General features: G+C 45.1%; 2 protein-coding genes across 3 annotated transcripts in view; one reads left to right on the plus strand and one right to left on the minus strand.

The window, feature by feature from the left end:
• The first annotated feature begins 1773 nt into the window (after window positions 1–1773).
• Window positions 1774–5494, plus strand: CUNH9orf131 (chromosome unknown C9orf131 homolog). The gene is made up of 2 exons (XM_017543036.2): window positions 1774–2004; window positions 2381–5494. The coding sequence occupies exons 1-2, from the start codon at window positions 1774–1776 to the stop codon at window positions 5399–5401; spliced, it is 3252 nt and encodes a 1083-aa protein (XP_017398525.1). The 3' UTR covers window positions 5402–5494.
• A 9766-nt stretch (window positions 5495–15260) lies between these two features.
• Window positions 15261–24003, minus strand: part of LOC108314228 (valosin containing protein) — a 19082-nt gene continuing 10339 nt past the window's right edge. For both annotated transcript variants that reach the window (XM_017543042.1, XM_017543043.2), the window contains exons 6-17: window positions 22779–22910; window positions 21649–21751; window positions 20879–21012; window positions 20665–20800; window positions 20239–20351; window positions 19681–19845; window positions 19470–19592; window positions 19007–19219; window positions 18209–18517; window positions 17778–17933; window positions 16078–16232; window positions 15261–15920 (exon numbers count right to left, since the gene is read on the minus strand). In XM_017543042.1, coding sequence (XP_017398531.1) covers window positions 15815–15920; window positions 16078–16232; window positions 17778–17933; window positions 18209–18517; window positions 19007–19219; window positions 19470–19592; window positions 19681–19845; window positions 20239–20351; window positions 20665–20800; window positions 20879–21012; window positions 21649–21751; window positions 22779–22910 — 1845 coding nt within the window. In that variant the 3' untranslated portion in view covers window positions 15261–15814. The remainder of the gene's footprint in view (window positions 15921–16077; window positions 16233–17777; window positions 17934–18208; window positions 18518–19006; window positions 19220–19469; window positions 19593–19680; window positions 19846–20238; window positions 20352–20664; window positions 20801–20878; window positions 21013–21648; window positions 21752–22778; window positions 22911–24003) is intronic.

A 24003-nucleotide genomic window follows, 5' to 3' on the forward strand; every position in this document is an offset into this window, starting at 1 on the left:
AAAACTTTCCAATGGTTTCACATTGAAAAGTGACAGAGTTCCAACTTCTTACCCTAGTATTCAGGGGCTTTGTGATCTTATCTTTCCAGGTTCATCTCCTACCGCTTCCCCAACCCCCAACCAAAACTGCAGCCACACTGAAATACCTTCAATTTCCATAATGGGGCATAGTTTCTCTGCCCTAGCACATTTACACAGGCTGTTCCTACTGCCTGAATTGTCCTTCTCTCACTACCTACACTACATACTCATTTTCTTGGTTCCTCAAACCAAGCATTAATCGTCTCTTCTGGGAAGCAACCCTCACCATCAATATCCTTCTTCAGACTGGTAGGTATCTGTTCTCTGGCCCCATAATACTCTGCATATCTCTATTTTCATTATCTATTACTTCACTGATCCCCCAATGAAATGGGACCTAGTTTAGTACAGAGACTCTATCTTACTTCTGTAGTTTCAAGACTGAGCACCAGATCCATAATAGGCATTCAACAAATGTTGCATGAATAAATCAATCAGTCTAGTCCAACTCATGGTACCAATGGAGAAATCTCTCTTGGTTTCTCAAGATCATGTGACAGATCAGTGATGGAGCTAGAGAACCCAAGTCTCTTCACTTTCAGCTCAGCACACTGTCCACCAGAACAAATCAGCTTTTGATGAGGGCAGGGATTGAAGTTTGGCCCTGAAAGGAAGGGTTGACATGGAACAAACTGGTGGTTTTAGGGGCAAATGGAGGAAATGAGAACAGCAAAACATATTTATTAGTCATCCTTAACATGAATGCTTCTCAAATAGATCTCACTCAGGCAACCTAATGTCAAAGAAGACAGTTCACAGCTGGCATGAGCATAAAAAAGAGGGGACAGACCCCAACCATTAAAGACAGAATGAAACTTGTAATCAGAAATCTTAAATAGAAATACAGCATACACTATGTACCAGGTATTATTCTAAGTATGTACATTTATTCATTTAATCCTCCCAATAACCCTGTGTAGTAATATTATCATGCCAGGTACAGTGGCCCATGCCTGTAATCCCAGCTACTCAGAGGCTGAGGTGGGAGGGTCTCTTGAGCTCAGGAGGTCAAGATCAGCCTCAGCAATAAAATGAGACCCTGCTACTAAAAATAATAAGCCAGGCAAGGTGGCTTATGCCTATAATCCCACCACTTGGGAGGCCAAGGCAGGAGGATCCCCAGAGCCCAGGAGTCCAGACCAGCTGGACAATACAGGGAGATCCTGTCTCTACAAAAATTAAAAATTTAAAAATTAGCTGGGCATGGTGGCACTTGCCTGTGGTCCCAGCTACTCAGGAGGCCGAGGCAGGAGGATCACTTGAGCCCAGGAGGTTGAGGCTACAGTGAGTCGTGATGACGCCACTGTACTCCAGCCTGGGTGACAAAGTGAGACTCTGTCTTAAAATAATAATAGTAATTATATCTTTATTTTATAGATAAGAAAAATGAGGCACTGAAAAGATTAAGTAGTTTGAGTTTTCACAGGTAGGAAATGGCAGAACTAGGATTTGAATAAGGCAGTTCGGAATCCATGTCCTTAACCACAATGCCTGAAGCATAATTCTGAACTGGGCAATCAAAAGGGGATCACCCACATTTCACTGTATGGAGTATGAATTGCCTGATGGAGGAAATTTTGGTTCTAAATAAAGGGAGAAGGTGGCTCAGCCTGGGCCTCTGTGGGGGATGGGAGTTCTTTGTTCTGTGATGCAATGATGACCTCAGGGTAAACTGCCACTAGGCTAAGGAAAATGGAATGGCTACTGGAGGACCTGATTGGGGCTGAGGGGGATATGGGACTTCTCAGGGGCCAACTGACCCATGTCCTAGCCTGCAGACACTGCGGCAGCAGCTGCCTTCAGAGTCCAGGAAATTTGGTGACACTATTCTTATTCTTGGTTTGGCAGATCCGGAGATGGTGGCAGCTTGGGAGGTTGCGACAGCTTCATCTCTGGTGCTCTGGGGAAATGGTGCAAGGCAAGGTGGGTGACCTCTGAGTGTACAGCTGGATGAATGACTGCTGACACCACATGTGAGGTCACTGGTATGAATGTGGGCCCAGGTGAGTGACTGTTAGCCTTAGATGTGAGGCTGGGTGAGTAACCACTGACACTAGATTTGAAGCCAGGTGACCATGGACTCTAAATGTAGGGTTATGTGAGAGAATACTGATCTCCAAATGAGGATTGGGTAATGACCATTAACACTAGATGAGGAGCTGCGTAGGTGACTGACCACACACGTGGGATTAGGTGAATAACTGTCCACTGTGGATGTGGAGCAGACTGAGTCCCTCATAACAAATCTTGTGTATCTGAAAAGGCTTCATGCCTGAGAGTATCTTTCTCTACTTCCCAGGATCTGCCACTTCTGTACCATGTGGACTTTCTTGATTTCCTTTGTAAGCAGAAATCAGAAGTGGAGGAAGAAGAAGGGGAAGAAGAGGGGGAAGACGAGGCATCTCTGGATCCACTGGAGCCATGTTCTCCTACCAAAGAAGCTCCCAATGAAGAGCAAGCCACTCCAGCCCCACTCCAGCCATCCTGTGGTTCTGAGGGCCTCCTCAAGACCACAAGGATACCAGAGCAAACAGTCACGCAGCCCATGAGCCCTTCCAGATCCTTCCCCATCTTCCAGATTCTGACCAACTTTCCTGTGAGGCACAAGATAGCATCAGGGAACCATGAGCAGCAGAGAAAAAGCCAGCTCTTCTGGGGTCTCCCCTCTCTGCACAGCGAGTCCTTGGAGGCCAACTGCCTAAGCTCAGGTGGCCCCTCTCCTCTGAAGTTGTCTGTCTGTTCTTCTGTCTTCTTCAACAAGCTTGCCTTCCTACCTAGGTCCAACCTGTTGCTGCCCCAGTATCACTCCTCAGCCCAGTTTTCTACCCATGAAGCCCATACTATGGAAGATCTAGAAGGGATGGCCCCTGATCCGCAGTTGCTTCCACCTCCATCAACTCCTGTCTCATCACTACCCCTCCATCTGAAGCCCTTGCCTGTGGACCACAAGGGAGTTCTATTTGGTGCTGAGGTACCCACACAGTCCCCTGGAACTAGCCTCCTGGAAGTTCTCCCTGGATATGAGACTCAGTTGGAAATCAGAGGACACAAAAAGAGGCCCCAAGCTTTTGAGTCTCTGACACAAGCCCCCTGCCAATCCCCAGCTTCTCTGTCAGAATCCAAAAAAGTTAGCCTTGAAGGAGAACTTGCTATACCTAAGGACTTCTTGGGAACCATGGGATACAAAGAGAAACCTCAGGCTTCTGAGTCTTCAATGACAGTCCCTTGCCCTCCCCTAGACTCCCTGCCAGAACTCCAGGAACAGAGTCCCCTGGAAGATCCATCCAGATATAAGCCCCAGTGGGAATGCACAGAAAACTCAGGAGACCTCTGGGCTTTTGAGCCTCCAGCCATGGACCTCAATCCGGGGCTCTCTGGAACCAGCCTTGCATGTGTCCCATCAGGATCTGAGACACCATGGAAGTGCATGCACAGTAGAGAAAATATTTGGGTCCCTGCAGACCCAGTTTCACCTCCCAGCCTTCCCTCAGCCCCTCTCCTGGTATCTCTAGTAATGGGCCTCCAGGAAGTCCTGTCTGAATCCAAAGCTTTGTGGGAGACCAGGGGGCAGAAAGAGAAGCTCTGGGCATCTGATTCCCCAGATCCTGTTCATAGCACACCTCCAACTTCCCTTATAGAACCACAAAGAATCAGTCCTGTGGAAGGCCTCACTACATCAGAAGCTACGTGGAAGGACACTGAGTATTCTACGAATTCCTGGGCTTCTAAGCCCCGATCTCTGGCCCTCAGCCTACCCCCAGCTCTTGCTCTGGAGCCACTCAGAGTTAGATCCATGAGGTTCCTGTCTAATTCTGAGGCCAGATATGGAGACATACAAAGGAGAAAGGACTCCTGGGCCTCTAAGCACCCAGCTTGCAGCTTACCCCAAGACCTGCATGGAGCCAGCCCTCTGGGAGTCTTGTCTGAATCTCAGCCTACTGTACGGGAAATGTGGCAAAAAGAAAACTGTCCTCCTGTGTCCCCAATTGGGGGACCCAGCCCATCCTCAAACTGTGTTTCAAAGTCCCACATAGGTGACCCTATCGCAGACCAAAACAACTGTAAGCCTGACAGGGGAGCAGTGGAGCAAAGAAAGAACCACTGGGCCACTGAGCTCCCAGCCCCCAGCTCACTCTCTACTCCTCTACCAGAGCAACACACTGACCTTGAATTTGTGTGGAGAAATGTACAACAAAGAGAAGTTCCCCAAGGCCCCAGCCCTCCTGCAGTGGATCCCCTACAGCCAGTACCCTGGCCTCCCACCCTAGCGGAAGCTGTAAAGATTGAGCCCATCCATCTTGGTCTACCCAAGGGAGAGACATTCCCAGGGGTTAAGGCAGAGGCCCCACTCTCCCACAAAGGGACTGTCCCAGAGGTGCTCACCCACTCTGGGATCCATGCCTGGCAGTGGAGTAGAGAGCTGAAACTCAGGCTGAAGAAACTGCGGCAGAGCCCTGCCTCCAGAGCCCCAAGTCAACCACTTTGCAGTTCCCCTATTCTGAGCACCACAATTCCAAACTCCTGGGGACTCCCTTCCTGCACCCCACAGCAGATTAATCCCCCCAATCTATGCCCCTGCTCTTCAAGTTGTCATCCTCAAAAAGTTCAGGGCACAGTATCTCAGCCTGTCCATTCCTCCCACAGTCATTACTCCCAATCCTCTTCCCAGCTTCAGCCACGGAAGTCTGGCAGGGCAGAACAAGGGTCTCAGAGAGGAAAGAAAATGAAAGGGAAGATGGTGGGCCAGATCCCATCCCAAGGACCATGTGTACACATGGAGGCTGGTGTGAACTATCCATCTCCAGGCCCAGAACCCTCAAACTCTAAGGTTCTGGTCTCAGGCAAGAGGAAGGACAAGGCTTCAGCCTTATCCTCAGACAAAAAGAGACAGCACCCTAGAAAACCCAAAGTGGGAGACCACAGAGGAGACAGCCCAAGGTTGGGGTTATCCACAGTCACAGGGAACCACCACCCTGCCCAGGCCAGTAGCCTAGTAGAGGCCCCTGTAAGCACATTTTCCCAAAGGTCTCAGCACAGGGGCAAGAGCTCTCAACATACTGCTCTTCCCCAGCAGCTTCTCCCCAAAGCTTCCCGTCCCCAGGATCAGCCAGAGGCAGGGCTGAGAGCAAGTGACATCCCGACTCCTCACCACTGTAAGCACTGTCCTTGGGCCCGCATGGAGAAGCATCCCTCCTCCCCTACCCTCAAGGTTTCCCTTACCAGGGGTTTCCAAAAGGTGTTAGCCAAATGCCTGGGTAACTGTCGACTCCTACCCCCAAATCTAGTCAGTAGAGAAAAGGCTGGTAATACTAGCACTTGATATGCCAAGACCTGCAGCCAAACCAGGGGGAGGGTGGGGATGTGAAGACAAAAAATGGAAATCCTAATAAACTAGCTGAATTAGACAACTCCCGTTCACGTCTTCTTTGGAATCTAGAGTACTGAAAATGTCAATTTGCAATTCTGCTGTAGCCATATCCCCTCAGGTTCAAGTCCCAGAAACGGAGCGCTCAGAATTCTTCAGGCTTAACTCTCTTTTATGGATGTTCACAAATGATCACATCTGGAGTCCACACAGCCCTACTCTACAGGGTGAGGCTACAGGGCCAGGTGAGCATAGCCCAAAGCTGCCCTTGAGAGGGAACAACTTCATAGCATGTCGACAACAACAAAAAATACATCCATTCACACAAGCACAGGTAGTCTGAGTCTTGGCAACTGTGCTTGGTACTGGGTATTGTTCTCGTCTTCATTCACTTGACCCACAAGTTCACCACATATCTTTTCTGACTGTTTCTTCTCAGCCCTCTGCTCTCTTCTCTCCCTGGGTCTCTCCATCCCCAAGACCATGAAAACAAGTGACTTTTCATATGTCTAGTAACCATATGGATTTCTGTAATCACCCGGTCGTATCCTCTACCCATTTTCTAATGTATTATTTGTTAGATATTGTATTAGTTAATGTATTGTAGTTTTCTATTGCTCCTGTAACAAATTACCACAAAACAAATTTTTGTCAGAAGTCTGATATGGAGCCTGGGTGCAGTGGCTCACACCTGTAATCCCAACACTTTGGGAGGCTGAGGTTGGCTGATAGCTTGAGCCCAGGAGTTTGGGACCAGCCTGGACAACACGGCAAAACCCTGCCTGTACAAAAAAAAAAAAAAAAAAAAAAAAAAAAAAAAAAAAAAAACCAACCAAAAAAAAAAAAAAAAAAAAAAAAAAATACAAAAATACAAAAATTAGCTGGGCATGGTGATCCACGCCTATGGTCCCAGCTACTCAGGAGGGTGAGTGGGAGGATCACCTGAACCAGAGAGGTCAAGGCTGCAGTGAGCCAGGACTGAACCAGTGCATTCTAGCCTGGGCAACAGAGACCCTGCCTCTTCCCCCACAAAAAAGTCTTGACACATATCTCACAGGGCTAAAAATCAAAGGGTTGGCAGGGCTGCATCATTTTCTCTAGGCTCTGGGTAGGATTCACTCCTTGCCTTTCCCAGTTTCTAGAGGTTGCCCACATTTCTTGGCTACTGACCCCCTTCTATCTTTAAAGCTAGCAAAGGCAAGTCAAGTTCTTCTCACATCGTATCACTCTGACTTCTTCTGCTTCCCTCTTCCACTTTTAAGGATCCTTATTATCACACTGAGCACAGCTGAATAATCCAGGACACTCTTCCAATTTCAAGTCAGTTGATGGCCAGGTGCAGTGGCTCATGCCTGTAACAGTCCCAGTACTTCAGGAGGCCAAGGCAGTTGGATTGTTTGAGGCCAGGAGCTCAAGACCAGTCTGGCCAACATGGCAAAACCCCATCTCTATTAAAAATACAAAAATTAGCCAGGCATAGTGGTGTGTGCCTGTAATCCCAGCTACTCTGGAGGCTGAGGCAGGAGAATCACTTGAACGCAGTAGGAGGTGGTCGCCAAGATCATGCTACTGCATTGGAGATAGAGCAAGACCTTGTCTCTAAATAAATAAATAAAGTCAGTTAATTAGCAACCTTAATTCCATCTGCAACCTTAATGCCCCTTTTGCATGTGAAACAATATATACATAGGTTCCAAGAATTACGATGTGGGCATCCTGGGGGACCATAATCCCGCCTACAGAGATAGTAATCCAACCGGTTATGTATGTCACAAATATTTTCTTCCCATCTGTAGCTTATTGTCTAATTTTATGGTGACTTCAACTGTATCAAAGTTAAATTTTTTATGTATTTAAATCTACCAACATTTTACTTCATGACTTCTAAAACATTTTCTCTTGGCACATGGATACTTTTATATATTCGTGTTTTAAATTACCAATTTTTATGGTATGAGGTGATAATCTAACCTTCCCCAAAATGATGTCCAATGTACCAATACCATTTTTTAAAAAATAGAATGTCTTGAGTCCATTCCATTAAATATACCATATTACAAAAACAAGAGTCATTTCTAAGCATCTTGAGGCTTCAGGTCCCCATATCAACAGCATACCAGACATCATCTCTTATTCAACTTGTCCAAAAATGTATTTTCCCTTTAGCCTTTTCCTCCAACATGCCCATTCCTATGAAAAGGCATGGTATCCACCTAAATACTTAAGCTTTGACTCCTCCCTCTTCTCTGATCTAATACATCAACAAATCTTGTTGGGCGGGCTTGGTGGCTCATGCCTGTAATCCCAGCACTTTGGGAGGCTGCGGCAGGAGGATCATTTGAGGTCAGCAGTTCGATACCAGCCTGGTCCACATGCGGATACCCTGTCTCTACTAAAAATACAAAAATTAGCCAAGTGTGGTGGTATGCACCTATAATCCCAGCTACTCAGGAGGCTGAGGGAGAAGAATTGCTTGAGCTGAGATCATGCTATTGCACTCCAGCCTGGGCAATAGGGCAGGACTCCATCTCAACAACAGCAACAAAAATCTTGTCAATTATAGCTATGAAGTTGTATTTCAAATTCACCTTTACCTCTCCATTTCCACCATCACTATTTTCTTAGTCATCATTTCTCACTAAATTGGTTGCTCTATTCCTTCTAATCCATGCTGCACATGGCTATAATTCTCTGGAGATCAACTGGCCCAATCTCTTCCACAAGTGTCATACAAGTTTGAGGAAAAGGCTAGGAGTTGTGGTACATGCTTATAACCCTGGCTACTTGGGAGGCTGAGGCTCTGGAGAATCCCTTGAGCCCAAGACATAGTGTGCTATGCTGATAGGGTGCCAACTGATGCTAAGTTTGGCATCAATACGGTGACATTCCAGGAGCGGGGGACCACTAGTGCCTAAGGAGGGGTGAACTGGCCTAGGTAGGAAACAGAGCAGATAAAATTCCTGCACAGATTAGTAGTGGTATAGCAACTGTAAATAGCCACTGCACTCTAGCCTGAGCAACAGAGCGAGATCCTCTTATTTTAAAAAGTTTGAATAAAGGAAGCTAACAGATGCCAACTTGTTGGATATTGGTTTGGTCCAAATAGCTGTGAATGACATTTAGGTCACTTGGGAAAAACTCTGAATATGGTGTGAGTATCTAGATTGGTTCCTGACCTCTAAAATTTTGTTTTTAGAGACAGGGTCATGCTCTGCCACCCAGGCTGGAGTGCAGTGGTATGGTCACAGCTCACTGCAGCCTCTAACTCCTGGGCTTAAATGATCTTCCTGCCTCAGCCTCTTGAGTAGCTGGAACTACAGCTGTGCCCCACCATGCCCAGCTAACATTTTTAAATTTTGTTTTTTGTAGAAATGAAGTCTCACTCTGTTGCCTGGGCTGGTCTTAAATTCCTGGCCTCAAGCAATCCTCCTGCCTCAACCTCCCCAAATGCTGGGATATAGGCATGAGCCACCACCACCATGCTCAACCAAGAACATTTATGTAAAGAGAAAGGTAGAGATACTGACCAAAACCAAAAAGTTATAATGCAGTAGGATCTCAACTTGGGTTTAAAAACACCATATGTAGCCGGGTGCGGTGGCTCACGCCTATAATCCCAGCACTTTGGGAGGCTGAGGTGGGCGGATCACCTAAGGTCAGGAGTTCGAGACCAGCCTGACCAATATGGTGAAACCCCATCTTAAAAAAAAAGAAAAAAAATACCATATGTACAGACACACACACAAAAGATCCAGAAACATATGCACTAAAGTTATTAAAATAGTGACCTCTAGTTATTAGAAGTATTTTTTTAATTTTGCTTATATTTTTCTCAATTTTTTATTTTGAGACAGGGTCCCATTCTGTCACCCAGGCTAGAGAGCCGTGGCAAGATCACTGTTAAACGTGGCCTCTATCTCCTGAGCTCAAGTGATCTTCCCACCTCAGCCTACCGAGTAGCTAGGACTACTGGCACACACCACCACATGCAGCTAATCTTTTTATTTTTTGCAGAGATGGGGTCATACCATGTTGCCCAGTCTGATCTTGAACTCCTGAGCTAAAGCATCTGCTCGCCTTGGCCTCCCAAAGTGCTGGGATAACCAGTGTGACCCACTGTGCCCTGGCCTATTTTTCTAAATTTCTACAATGCACATTACTGCTTCTATAAAAATAAGTTATTTAATGTGAATCGTCTATGCATAACAACGTGCATGTGATCGACAATACTGTACTGTACACTTGGAAACTGCTGGATAAATTATTTGTATTTTTTTCTTTTTTGCCACAAGAAACAAAGTGAATTGTTTAACACTGAAATCTGTCACCTCCTTGCCTGAATTCTCCAGAAGACTATACCTGTAGGAAAGTTCAGTCCTGGCATTTGAGGGTCTTCACTACATGGTTTCCGATTTCTCCAAATTCACCCCAGGACTCTCTTGCTAGTCTAACTTTAAGCTTTATAAGCAAGAGCTGTATTTTCTGACCTGTGCCTCAAACTGTTCTCCTTTCTCCATGTCAAGTTTCCCACCTTCCTTTAAGGCCTAGGAACTATTTTATATGGTTTTGCCTTCCTTGCAGCCCCATTAACACTGTGTGCCTTGTTGATAGTTCCCGTTTCCTGATAGTAAGGCTTTAAAGTGAGGTTCTCTGAGGTCCAGCCCAAATTCTCAGTCCAGTGCTCTTTCCACTCTATCGTATCCCCTCTAGTCTGTATAGTTGGTAGAGAATAACCAGTTAGAAGGTACATGCTACTTCCTTGATTCCTCTCACTAGTGTCACTGTTCAGTTCCAAAGCTTTATTTAGTCCAAATCTGTCAATAGGGTCTGAGTCCAAAACTCACCACCTGCTGGCCAAGGGTGGAACTAAAAGTACTTTCCCTCTCCCACTACTATTGGGAGAGGGAAATCTCAAAAGACAATACAATTCTGAATTTCCATTTGACATGGGAACATGAGTCCATGCTTCTCTGAGTAGCTTTATAAAAAAAAAAATCCAATTCCTATATGAAGTATTTTAAAGCTCTTGGTAGGTTGTAGGGCTGAGCAAGGGTTAACAAACCACTTGACACTTGACACAGTTCAGCTGAAATGGAAGACCTGTATCCTTCATGGGCATTATGTGTCCACTGGACTTTCAGGAGACTTTGTAAAATCAGTACATTAGATATAAATAAATTTTAAGATATTAGGTATATTGTTCCATCTTTGTTTTTGCCTCTATAGCATACTGCTGGTCCTCTATTTGATACCATATTCTTGGTCAGAAATCCAACCTCTAATCGCAGTGTTTACCCTATATAAAGTGATTAGCTACAATAAGATCACATTTCAATTTCTTTCTAGGAATAATGTGAGGGAAAAATGGACTGCCTATACAATTTGCCTCTTGGTTTAAGTAAGCAGGCTTCTGCAGTTGAGAAAAAAGCATTTTTCAATCTTTTTTATTTTTTTCTTTTTCTGAGATGGAGGGTCCCTCTGTCACGAGGCTGAAGTGCAGTAGTGCAATCTTGGCTCACTGCAACCTCCACCTCCCGGGTTCAAGTGATTCTCCTGCCTCAGCCTCCTAAATAGCTGGGACTACAGGGGCATGCCACCACACCCAGCTAATTTTTGTATTTTTAGTAGAGATGGAGTTTCCCCATGTTGGCCAGGATGGTCTCGATCTCTTGACATCGTGATCCACCCACCTCGGACTCCCAAAGTGCTGGAATTACAGCTGTGAGTCACTGCACCCAGCCACATTTTTCAGTCATTTTATCAGATTAAGAAACGTGAGGCCCCAAAAGAGCTAAGCACCTTATTCACAGCTACACTGTGATAAATGGCAACCCACATGTAGAAGAATGAAACTGGATCCTCACCTCTCACCTTATACAAAAATCAACTCGAAGCTTGGTGCAGCAGCTCACACCTGAAATCCCAGCACTTTGGGAGGCCAAGGTGGGTAGATCACCTGAGGTCAGGAGTTTGAGACCAGCCTGGTCAACATGGGTGAAACCCCGTCTCTACTAAAAATATAAAAATTAGCCAGGCATGGTGGTGCACGCCTGCAATCCTGCTATTTGGGAGGCAGAAGCAGGAGAATCACTTGAACCCAGGAGGCAGAGGTTGAACTACACCAAGATCAGGTACTCCCAGGCTGAGCGACAGAGGGACATTCCGCTTCAAAAAAAAAAAAAAAAAATCAACTCCAGATGGTTCAAAGACTTATGTCTAAAACCTGAAACCATAAAAATTCTAGAACACCAGAAAAACCCTTCTAGATATTGGCTTAGGCAAAGACTCCATGACCCAAGAACCCAAAAGTAAATGCAACAAAAACAAAGATAAATTGATGGGACTTAAAAACCTTCTTCACCACAAAAGAAACAATCAGCAGAGTAAAAAGACAACCCATGGAGTGGGAGAAAATCTTTGCAACCTATACACCTGACAAAGGACTAATTCCAGAATCTATAAGGAACTCAAACAAATCAGCAAGAAAAAAACCAAACAATCCCATCAAAAAATGCTCTAAGGACATAAATAGACGACAATTCTCAAAAGAAGATATACAAATGGCCAACAGACATATTAAAAAATGCTCAACATTACTAAAATCAGGGAAATGCAAATCAAACCCACGATGGGATTCCACCTTACTCCTGTAAGAACGGCCATAACCAAAATATCAAGAAACAGATGTTGGCATGGATGTGGTGAAAAGGGAACACTTTTACACTGCTGGTGGGAATGTAAACTAGTACAACCACTATGGAAAACAGTGTGGAGATTCCTTAAAGAACTAAAAGTAGATCTGCCATTTAATCCAGCAATTCCACTACTGAGTAGATACCCAGAGGAAAAGAAGTCATTATACAAAAAAGATACTTGCAAATGCACGTTTATAGCAGCAAAATTTGCAATTGCAAAAATAATGGAACCAGCCCAAATGCCCATCAATGAGTGAATACAGAAATTGAATTGTGGTATACCTGAGGTCAGGAGTTCGAGACCAGCCTGGCCAACATGGTGAAACCTCATCTCTACTAAAAATACAAAAATTAGCTGGGCGTGGTAGTGCATGCCTGTAATCCCAGCTACACGGGAGGCTGAGGCAGGAGAATCACTTGAACTCAGGAGTCAGAGATTGCGGTGAGCCAAGATTGCGCCACTGCACTCCAACGTGGGTGACAGAGGGAGACTCTGTCTCAAAAAAAGAAAGAAAGAAAAGAAAGAAATTGTAGTATGTATGTATCAGGGAATACTACTCAGCCATAAGAAGGAACGAAATGGCGTTTGCAGCAATATGGATGGAATTGGAGACCATTATTCTAAGTGAAGTAAATCAGGAATGGAAAACCAAACATCTTGCATTCTCACTCATAAGTGGGAGCTAAGCTATGAAAATGCAAAGGCATAAGAATGATAAAATGGACTTTGGGGACTCAGGGAAGGGGTGGGGGGAGGGTGAGGCATAAACACTGGGTACAGTGTACACTGCTCCAGTCACAGCTTAGAAATCACCGCTAAAGAAATTATTCATGTAAACAACCACCAACTGTTCCCCAAAAACCTATTGAAATAACAAGTAAGTGCAAAAATACCCGTTTCACAGCATGAGTTCCAGGAACGCTCCAGTTTAATCAACCAATGTTAAGTATCATGCATCCTTCAAGATTATCTATGTAGACCAAAAGGGAGCCTGGTCTTGCCTAGTATGAATTCTAGGATGACCAATACCAGTGTTGATCATAATCCTGAAGGACACAATCCCAAACACCATAATCCCAAATGCTGAAGTCCTAAAAGATCAAAATCCAAAATAAAATTTCAAATTCGGGGGAAAGGGTTAGTATGTTTCTGGTTGTACACAAGATAGTTACATCATGTTATGCAGAACTATTACCTTATTAAGTATGGTTTAAAGAGACACATAAAGGTGCCAAGTTAACAAGGGGCAGAATTGTGGACTTAAATTTTAGGTGTCAATTTTACTGGATTAAGGAATATCTAGAAACCTGGTAAAGCATTATCTGGGGCATGTCTGTGAGGTTGTTTCCAGAGATTAGTGTGAGTGTGAGTGGACTGAGTGGCAAAGATCTGCCTTCAATGTTGGTGGGCACCATCCAATAGGAGGGGCCCCAGAGAGAACAAATACAGAAGGCAAATTGGTCTCTAAGAGACAGGACAGATTTTTCTTCTGGTACCTTGAACATCAAAAATTTGACTCCAGCCAGGCACAGTGGCTCATGCTTGTAATCCTAGTACTTTGGGAGGCCAAAGTGGGCAGGTCATTTGAGGTCAGGAGTTCGAGCCCAGCTTGACTACATAGTGAAACGCCCATCTCTACTAAAATACAAAAATTAGCCGGGTATGGTGGAGGGCGCCTGTAATCCCAGCTACTCCGGAGGCTGAGGCAGCAGAACCACTTGAACCCAGGAGGTGGAGGCTGCAGTGAGCCAAGATCACACCACTGCATTCCGGTCTGGGCTACAGACTCCATCTCAAAAAAAAACAAAAAAAAACTGACTCCATGACCACAATGTTGACTGTAAGCATTGCATGCGTGCATAAAAATGTTAAATTTTATCCTTCACAAATGCACATAATACAAAAAACAGACATCTCTTCCTCAATAAATGAAGAGACATCTATTTTTTGTACATGTGCATTTGTGAAGGATAAAATTTCTGAAGACCTTGGCTCTTTGGGAGACTAAATATGCAGTGGTAACACAACGGTTTTTGAACCATCTCATCAAGACTTAAGTTTTCTGTCACAGATGACTGCAGTCATAAAACTAGGTGCCCACAATTACCCAGCACAGTGACAAGCATTTATACATTTCACTCTTTATAAATGTTTCATCTGCTCATCGCTGTTATATCCGTACAACTGTCATTGGTATACCTATCTCACAAAAATGCTATTATTCCCTATTTTATTGTGTAAAGTGGCCTATGAAATGTTCTGTCATGTTTTTTCTCAAATAAATATGCTTTTAAAAATGTAAATAAATTTTCAAAGAATGTTTAATATTTCTTCCAGAATTGTACTTCGGGATTTTGACCTTTTAGGATTGTGCTTTTCAGAATTTTAGACTTTAGGGATTTTGGTCTTTGGAGATTACAGCATTTTATTCAAGATTATTGTGTTCAGGACTGTCTTTTGAGATTATGACCAAACCCAATCAACACACATTTAGGGATTTATTTTCTCTGCACTACTGTCTGTCTGGGTGAGGCATCATTGTACCGACCCTAGAAGCATTAAGTGATTACTGTTGAAGAGGATAGTCTATTTTCTGTTTGGAAAAAAAAAAATTCAATACTCAAATTTTATATTAACAAAAAGCTATTTTTTTTTTATCATACAAATTACATAAAATAAAACTGGACACAACTCTAAGTGATCACCAACCAGGAGATGAATGTTCGGGATTTTTAGATGCATTAAAAAGGAGTATAGAGAATATCCACCTGCAAACGGATACTCTTTTGCAACCCTAGGATTTTCAAACGGCACCTCAACACAGTCCTTGGTCAGGATACAGGATTCTGCAGGCCTAGCCTTAGCATCCACATCAAATGGGCAGAGGGATGCCACATTCTCCACATTTGGGGCTCCATCACGCTGTTCCCTTTCCACCAGTCCTATTCAGTGATACTGCAGACACAGGATGAGGCAACAGGAGACATCATACTGATGTTGATCAGGAGAGGAAGGTGCAATCTTAACTTCCAGGATTTCACATTTGAAAGAATGCCTTGGCAGTGGTGGGTAGCCCAAGGCCCTTCCCAGGAAAAGAATCAGGCACAGGGCCCAGTACTCAGGCTCCATTTTGACCCAACGTTTATTGTCCTTTTACAACAAGTCATTTTTTTTTGGTTTAGAAACTGCTTGTGATTAGTTTTCCAACATTAACTCAAAAGCATGTAAAATAAAATCAACCTACTCTATAAACACCCAGCAACTGTGGCCCCTACCCGCCTACCCAGGTTGGATAGGAGGAAGGGAGGATTCGGGCAGCATTGAGTCAAGTGCAGATGCTATACTGTGGCAGGTGGCAGTAGCGTCACACCCCACACAGGTCCCCTGCACTGCCCCAAACTACAAGAGAAATGGCATAGGCCCAAGGCCCAATTCCCTGTTGGTAATTCACTCTCCGCCTACCAAATGAAAATCGCTTTTATTTTATCACTTTTGTTTTGTATTTTTGCAACAGAAACCCCCTGTCCAGAGTCAGACTGTAGCTGAACTGTTCAGACTGAAGAATGGAGCAGGCTGTGGGCACACCCCTGGTCCCTCTCCTGGGCAAGCGGCCCCCACCCCCAGGGAACAAGGTCCAGGCAGGCCAGCTCACTGCACGCTGGCCACCAGCACTTAGCCATACAGGTCATCGTCATTGTCTTCCGTGTATACACTGCCACCTGTGCCGCCTCCACTGCCCTGACTGGGGCCAGCTCCACCCTGGTTCCCTGAAGGGAATCTGTGTGTACAAGAGCAAAGCCAAAAAAGAGGGTTAGGAGAGGGCCTATTTAAGACTTCCACAACTACCCCTCTAGCTTCCTTAGGACTCCCATCCCCTTTTTGGTATAGGTCCCCAAATTAACTTAAGCACCGTCTAATGCTCCCAACCAAGTTACCTGAAGCTGCCAAAGCCCCGACTCTGCTGGAGGGTCTGGGCGAACATCTCATACTTCCGAATGTCATTGTCACTGACAGAACGGCGCGCAAAGCGCATGGCTTCTTCAAAGTGATCTCGACGGATCTCAGGCACTGGATCATCCTCTTCTACCTCCTATAATTGGTAAACAGAGATCACTAGGGCTAGTTAAAGCCCAGCCTGGATTTCATCCCTGGCCTCCCATTACTGTTTATTTGTCTCCTTGCCCTTCCAATTCAACCTGAGGTAAGATGCTAGGCCAAGTGCTAGGCCATGCTTCCTAAAATTGAGTCATTACTCTGCTTAAAAACTTGGCAATGTAAGGGGAAAACTGTAGGGATAGAAATCACATCAGTGATGGGGCTTAAGGAAGGGAGATGTTGCCTGAAGTAGCTAAGGAAACTTTCTGGGATAACAAAAATTTTTAAGTCTCAACTGTGGCAGTAGTTATAGAACTTATATACATTTGTCAAAAAGCATGAAAATGGAACCTAAAAAGGGTGAATTTTATTGTATTTATATCGTACCTCAATAAACCTTAATATTTTAAAAGAAAATGCCAATGGTTTTTAGTGCTTACCACATTTGGATTACATTCTACCTAGTGCTCTCACTTCCAGTGACATATATACTCTTAAATCCACCCAGGGTTTCCCAATGTCTGCAATCCTACTACTAGAATACATTATTTGGGCTGCTTATTCTCTTTATTCAAATTCTACTCTCTTCACAGCTCAGCTCAAAACTTATCTCTTCCATTGAGAGGCCAACTGCTGTGACTTATGAGACTGCTTCCTAGGATTAGTTCATCAATAGTTCCCCCTGACCTTTCTTTTTTTTTTTGAGACAGAGTCTTGCTCTGTCACCAGGCACCATGCTGGAGTGCAGTGGCGCGATCTCGGCGCACTACAACCTCCACCTCCTGGGTTCAAGCAATTCTCCTGCCTCAGCCTCCCGAGCAGCTGGGACTACAGGCACATGCCACCATGCCCAGCTAATTTTTGCATTTTTTTAAGTAGAGACAGGGTTTCACCATGTTGGCCAGGATGGTCTCAATCTCTTGACCTCGTGATCCACCCGCCTCAGCCTCCCAAAGTGCTGGGATTACAAGCGTGAGCCACCGCGCCCGGCCAATAGTTTTTAAGCTTTTATGGGGAAGAGAAGAGATGTCACAGACCCTTCCAAAGGTAAAGAAAGCCACATATTTGCTCATTAAGTCTCATGTTTAGAACTTAATTAATTAAGGGTAACACAGGATATAGTGGAAAACAAGCAAAATGACAGAGATCCTACCTTTATGGAGCTTACACACACATGAATTTGCAATTTCATTTTGGGAGGTCTGTGTACCCCACCCCTTCCCCGACCACCAGCGATAGGTCTATGGGTCTCATCTCAGTTCAAGGCCCTGCTCTGTTTGCTGCAGTCTCATAGTGCATATCAAAGTAGATTTCCCTCACAGAGCTTAGTTCAGACTGAGAATGGAGCCTGCCCATCTCTTCTCAGCCTTATTCCAAACTATATGGATTCACCTCAGTATTCTTTATCTTTGATGCCCTATTAATGACTTCTCAGTCAGATGATCTTTCCAATAGCTTCTACTCTCAACTCTAGGGCATGGTGGTGGCTGCTGCCTGGCTCCCTATAATTGGCACAACTGGGGAAAGGATGCAGACTCACCATGGCTGATGGGTTTGTCTGTCTTTCTCGTTCTCGCCTAATCTCACTCTCGATGGATTCACGGATGGCCAGCTTGCAAGCACGCTGGCAAATCTCTGTCAGGTCAGCTCCAGAGAAGCCATTAGTCATTTTAGCCAGGAACTCCAAGTCCACATCCTGTAAGAAGCAGCAGAGCTACCTTAGCATTTAGCCTCTCCTCTCCTGAGTCACACAGATCTTTGGGCCACCCAAGCACTCCCAACTATAGTTTGTCCCTTCTTTGGCCACCCCATTTTATTCCTGATTCTAGATTATCCTAATATCCTCAAAAATTCTCCCTGCCCTTTAGACCAACCCTAACCCCAAGGGAATCTGGTCCAGAAACCAAAGAGCACTCCATACTAGCCTGATGACTCATACAAGTCCCCCACAGCCCATGATCTTGCACCTGCCTTGGCAACTGGGGACTTGCGCAGGTTGGCCTTGAGGATGGCAACACGGGACTTCTCATCAGGAAGTGGGATATAGATGAGCTGATCAAGACGGCCAGGTCTGAGGATGGCAGGATCAATGATGTCAGGCCGGTTGGTAGCGCCAATTATGAACACATTCTTTTTTGTGGACATGCCATCCATTTCTGTCAGGATCTGGTTGATGACTCGGTCAGCAGCCCCACCACCATCTCCAATGTTACCTCCACGAGCCTTGGCAATCGAATCCAGCTCATCAAAGAACAGCACACAGGGGGCAGCTTGGCGGGCCTGCGGGAGGAACGGATTGAGTCAGCACTAACAAAACTAGATCTCTCTGGCCAAACGCAGTGGCTCACACATGTATTCCCAGCACTTTGGGGGGCCAAGGTGGGAAGATCACTTGAGGCCGGGAATTAAAAAACAGCCTGGGCAACATACCAAGACTTTACCTCTATAAAAAATAAAAAATTAGCCAGATGTGGTGATGTGTGCCTATAGAACCAGTCCTTACTTAGGAGGCTGAAGTAAGAGAATCGCTTAAGCCCAGGATTTCAAGGTTACAGTGAGCTATGATTGCACCACTGCCCTCCAGCCTGGGCAACAGAGCCAGATACTGTCTCAAGAGAAAAAAACAAAACTAAACTAAACACTGGATTCTCTCAGACCTCATAAAGATTACTGCCCAGTTGAGCAGCCGGCACTGTTTCAACTCTCTTAAAGAAAAACAACCCTTGCCCCCAGGCAAATGAATAGATAGGCCACCCTACTGTAGCTCACCTTGTCAAAGATTTCTCTGACATTGGCCTCAGACTCCCCAAACCACATGGTGAGAAGCTCAGGACCCTTGATGGAGATGAAGTTGGCCTGGCATTCATTAGCAATGGCTTTGGCCAACAAAGTTTTCCCACAGCCAGGAGGTCCATAGAATAGAACTCCCTTGGAGGGTGTCATGCCAAACTTGAGGAATTTGTCTGGGTGCTCCACAGGATACTAGGACAAAAAGGAAAGAGGGTTCAAGGCTACCACCATATTTTGAAAGAAAGCTAACTAAACAGACGCTTCATGGTATACCCAATGGTATCAGATCCAAGTTCTCAAAAAGCAGACTCCTTAGTGCCTCAAACCTAACAACAGTAGTTTCCTAAGTTATGTTCTCACAACTCTTGCAGCGAATGTGTTGACACCCTGAGACCACCCACATCACTAAGGCAGTGACTCACCCTGGACCAAGTTACCCTACCTGGACCAGCTCCTGAAGCTCACGTTTGACATCCTCTAGGCCGCCGATATCTTCCCAGGTTACCTGTGGCACCTCTACCACAGTTTCCCGCAGTGCTGATGGGTTACTCTGGCTCAAAGCCCACTAGAAAATAAGGGAAAACAGGATGAGACTTACCAGGGAAGGGTCAAAGCACATATCTGTGTACCTGAGGTAGGGGCGTGGTCCTTACCCGGAAGTCATCCATAGTAACTGCTAGAGAGTTCATGACCTCGGCATCAATGGTCTCATCCTCTAGGTCAATGAGATCCATCTTCTTGCGGATGGCTTGCAGAGCAGCCTCTGAGCACAGGGCTGCTAAGTCAGCACCCACATGCCCATGAGTCTCATTGGCTACCTGCAGAGAAAGACCTACTTACTATGCTGCCTCCAGCTCCCACAGGAGGCTCAGAGACAATAAAAATCCTTCCCCTGACTCCTATCCCTGGGTCCTCTCATTTCCTTGAATATGTACTAGCAATGTCTTTATTGGTTGGGTTTTATGTACTCAATTCTGGACTTGGGGCCTAGAAATAAAGCTGCCCCAACAATTCTGATTTACTCTAAATGCAGTGTTAACTGAGAAACATGCCAACTCCAATTTCCTGGATTCAATCTCAGATCACTTCATTTCCCCTGTCCAGAAATCAAAATCTCTTCACATCTTAACCTTATGTCCCAAGCCAGTTCCCAGCAACTGCCTAGAAACAGAGGTATCGTAATGCCCAGTCAGCCCTCATCATCACTTTACCTGTTCCAAGTCCACATCATCTGCCAGCTTCATGTTCTTGGTATGGATCTGAAGAATTTCCAAGCGTCCTGTAGCATCAGGAATTCCAATATCTACCTCCCGGTCAAAACGACCTGTGAGACAGTACATGAACACAGACAGGGCTCATTTCTAGTCCAGAGGGAAGAGACAGGCCTAGCGGGACCAACCATCTCAGTTAGCATAGGATTGTCCTGATGCTAGCAGTGAAAAAGTCTCAAGCCCTGGGAAACCTTTCAGTTTCAGGAAAACCAAGGTGGCTGGTCAGTCTAGACAGGATGTAGGATAAGGGAAAAAGACCCCTGGACCCAATCACTGCAAAGGGCTTCAAGAGGATTAGGTGACTTACATGAAGGAGAGAGGTGAGACGTAAGCAAGGGCAGGGTTGGATGTATCTGGAGTCCTTACCAAATCGCCGTAGAGCTGGGTCAATGCTGTTGGGTCTGTTGGTTGCTGCCATGACAATAACATGTGCTCTCTGCTTTAGGCCATCCATGAGGGTCAACAACTGTGATACAATACGCCGCTCCACCTCGCCATGAGTCTGCCAGAACAGGATGTCTGGTCATAAGTGAAGTTAGAGCCTTTCAACCCCCCACTATCCCTTCAGGTAAGCTCCTACTTTCTCTCTTTTGGGAGCGATGGCATCCAGCTCATCAATGAAAATGATGGCAGGAGCATTCTTCTCAGCCTCCTCAAAGGCTTTACGAAGGTTGCTCTCAGACTCACCAGCCAATTTGCTCATGATCTCAGGACCTGAAAGAATACAGAGTGGAGGCAAAAACAAAATGATAACCTTTCCTAATTCCCAAAAAAATCAGTTATCTTGCTTGTCTGGCCCAAAGACAGGTCCTGGTGAGAAGGTGGTAACCTCTGCCTACTTCTCAGATACTCTACCAACCATTATCACAGGATAGCCACCAGGACAGGCTAGAAAGAAGCCCAGGGACTCAGTATACTCTTCTCACAGTTGAACTAGAAGTATAAAGGTGACAGCAAATGCTCTGGGACCTATGGCTAGAGCAGGAGAGATGGCACACCAGCTAGATCTCTACCAGTTAAATAGCATTCTTCAAGAGCCAGCAATCCAAGTTCATTTCTCCCAAAATCTCTCAAATCAATAAGCATTCACCCACTAATTTCTCATTCTAGCTTGCTCCCACTCTTCAGTCTGTCCACAATCTTTCTCAAGGGGGACAGGACAGGGAGCATCAGTGGAAACTATCTTCCCTTTATTCTTCATCTGTCTGTAACATACCCCAGCAGAAGAAATATGCTATAGAAGTGCAGGTGGGCATGAGTGCAAAAGAGATGGGTCCATGAGCTCTCCAGCTCATGAGTCCCAGTTCAAAATTGGGTCTAGCTAGACATAAGATGAACCAAGTCTCTTACCATTGATCAAAAAGAAGAAAGCTCCAGTCTCATTTGCTACAGCTCGAGCAATCAGGGTCTTCCCTGTCCCAGGAGGTCCATAAAGTAGGATTCCTCTAGGAGGCTGAGGACCAATGCAGAGTGTGATTAGGTTCTCACCTTCTCCCAAACCCTAAAATGGCTTGACTAGGGCTCCAGAGAGGGTGAGAATCAGTCTTCAACCCTGACTGAGCCCTCAGCAGTAAATGCTAGGAAGATGCTTACTTTAGCCACACTAGCACGGAAAATACTGCTACAAAGTGGGCAACATTTATGATTGCAACTTGCATAGGAGACTAAGGGCAGAGAAACTAGTCCAAATGAGTTTGAAGATACGTAACTAGGGAAAGGCAAGAGGCCATTACACTAAGGGCTCAATTTCAGACAGACCAAGGGCCAAAGACTAGCTAAGCCATTTGAGAAAGCAGGGTCTATTTTCGTCATTGCCAGAGGATCACTTACTCCAGTAATCATACCTTCCAGAATTTATCACATTAGAATGATGTTCCTTACAATCACCAATCTTCTTCTTTGACACTACCCTTTCTATGGCCTCATTTACAAGCAGGACATTGAAACTGTCCACACAGAAGATGAAATAATTTGTGTAACACATACTAAGGAAATGAGTAATTTCATTTTCAGTGTGTTCCACAATATAGAAAAGTTTGGGAAGCTACATTCTAGACCAATAGTTCTCAAATGTTTTAGACTCAGAATCCTTTAAGACTCTGAAAATTTCCTTAACTTGCTTACTTCTACTGGGTGACACTGCTCTAGATATGCTGGCAAACTATGGTGAGATTTGTTTTTACAGGGTCCACTAAGACAAGAATGGCTTTTACATTCTAAGAGCTGTAAATAAAAAATCCATATATATGTGTGCATGTGTGATTGTGCACATATGCACACAACAGAGAATTTAATTAGCTTACTCTGTTCTAGACCATCAACTCTAATGAATTTAGAGCCTTCGGTGAATTAAAGGATTTATTATTGCCCCTCTAATCCAAGGCAATGACGAAAGCCACGTATGAAAAAGTCCCAGGATCAGACATTGGGTAGTCATTAATCACCACTTTAAACTGGATCCCAGAGCCCAGGATGCTCACCTTCACACCAATTGCCTTAAAGAGGGCAGGATGTCTCAGGGGCAGTTCCACCATCTCCTTTATCTGAGCTAGCTGCTTCCTACAGCCACCAATATCATCATACCCTACTTCATTCAAGGACTCTTCCTCATCCTGAATAAGAGAGATAAAGACAGCAGAAGGCAAGAATATAATATCAGCAGAAGCTGAGTTTCTCTATATCATTCCACTACCTAGTGTGCAAAAGCTAGTGTGCAAAAACCTACCATATAAGAAGATTCTCAACCCAGCATGCTGGCTCACATGTGTAATCCCAGCACTTTGGGAGGCAGAAGTCGGAGGACTGCCTGAGTCCAGGAGTTCCTGGGCAACATAGTGAGACCCCCATCTCATTAAAAATTAAATTGCCAGGCGAGGTGGCTCACACCTGTAATCCCATCACTTTGGGAGGCTGAGGCGGGTGGATCACGAGGTCAAGAGATTGAGACCATCCTGGTCAACAAGGTGAAACCCCGTCTCTACTAAAAATACAAAAATTAGCTGGGCATGGTGGCATGTGCCTGTAGTCCCAGGTACTCGGGAGGCTGAGGCAGGAGAATTGCTTGAACCCAGGAGGTGGAGGTTGCAGTGAGCCGAGATCGCGCCACTGCACTCCAGCGTGGCGCCTGGTGACAGAGCAAGACTCTGTCTCCAAAAAAAAAAAAAGGTCAGGGGGAACTATTGATGGACTAATCCTAGGAAGCAGTCTCATAAGTCATAGCAGTTGGCCTCTCAAAGGAAGAGATAAGTTTTGAGCTGAGCTGTGAAGAGAGTAGAATTTGAATAAAGAGAATAAGCAGCCCAAATAATGTATTCTAGTAGTAGGATTGTAGACATTGGGAAACCCTGCGTGGATTTAAGAGTATATATGTCACTGGAAGTGAGACCACTAGGTAGAATGTAATCCAAATGTGCTAAGCACTAAAAACCATTGGCATTTCCTTTTAAAATATTAAGGTTGGCCAGGCACGGTGGCTCACGCCTATAATCCCAGCACTTTGGGAGGCCGAGGCGGGTGGATCACGAGGTCAAGAGATCGAGACCATCCTGGTCAACAAGATGAAACCTTGTCTCTACTAAAAATACAAAAATTAGCTGGGCATGATGGTGCGTGCCTGTAGTCCCAGCTACTCGGGAGGCTGAGGCAGGAGAATTGCTTGAACCCAGGAGGCGGAGGTTGCGGTGAGCCGAGATCGTGCCATTGCAC

This window comes from Cebus imitator, unplaced genomic scaffold, assembly GCF_001604975.1.
Source record: "Cebus imitator isolate Cc_AM_T3 unplaced genomic scaffold, Cebus_imitator-1.0 Scaffold149, whole genome shotgun sequence".
NCBI lineage: Eukaryota > Metazoa > Chordata > Mammalia > Primates > Cebidae > Cebus > Cebus imitator.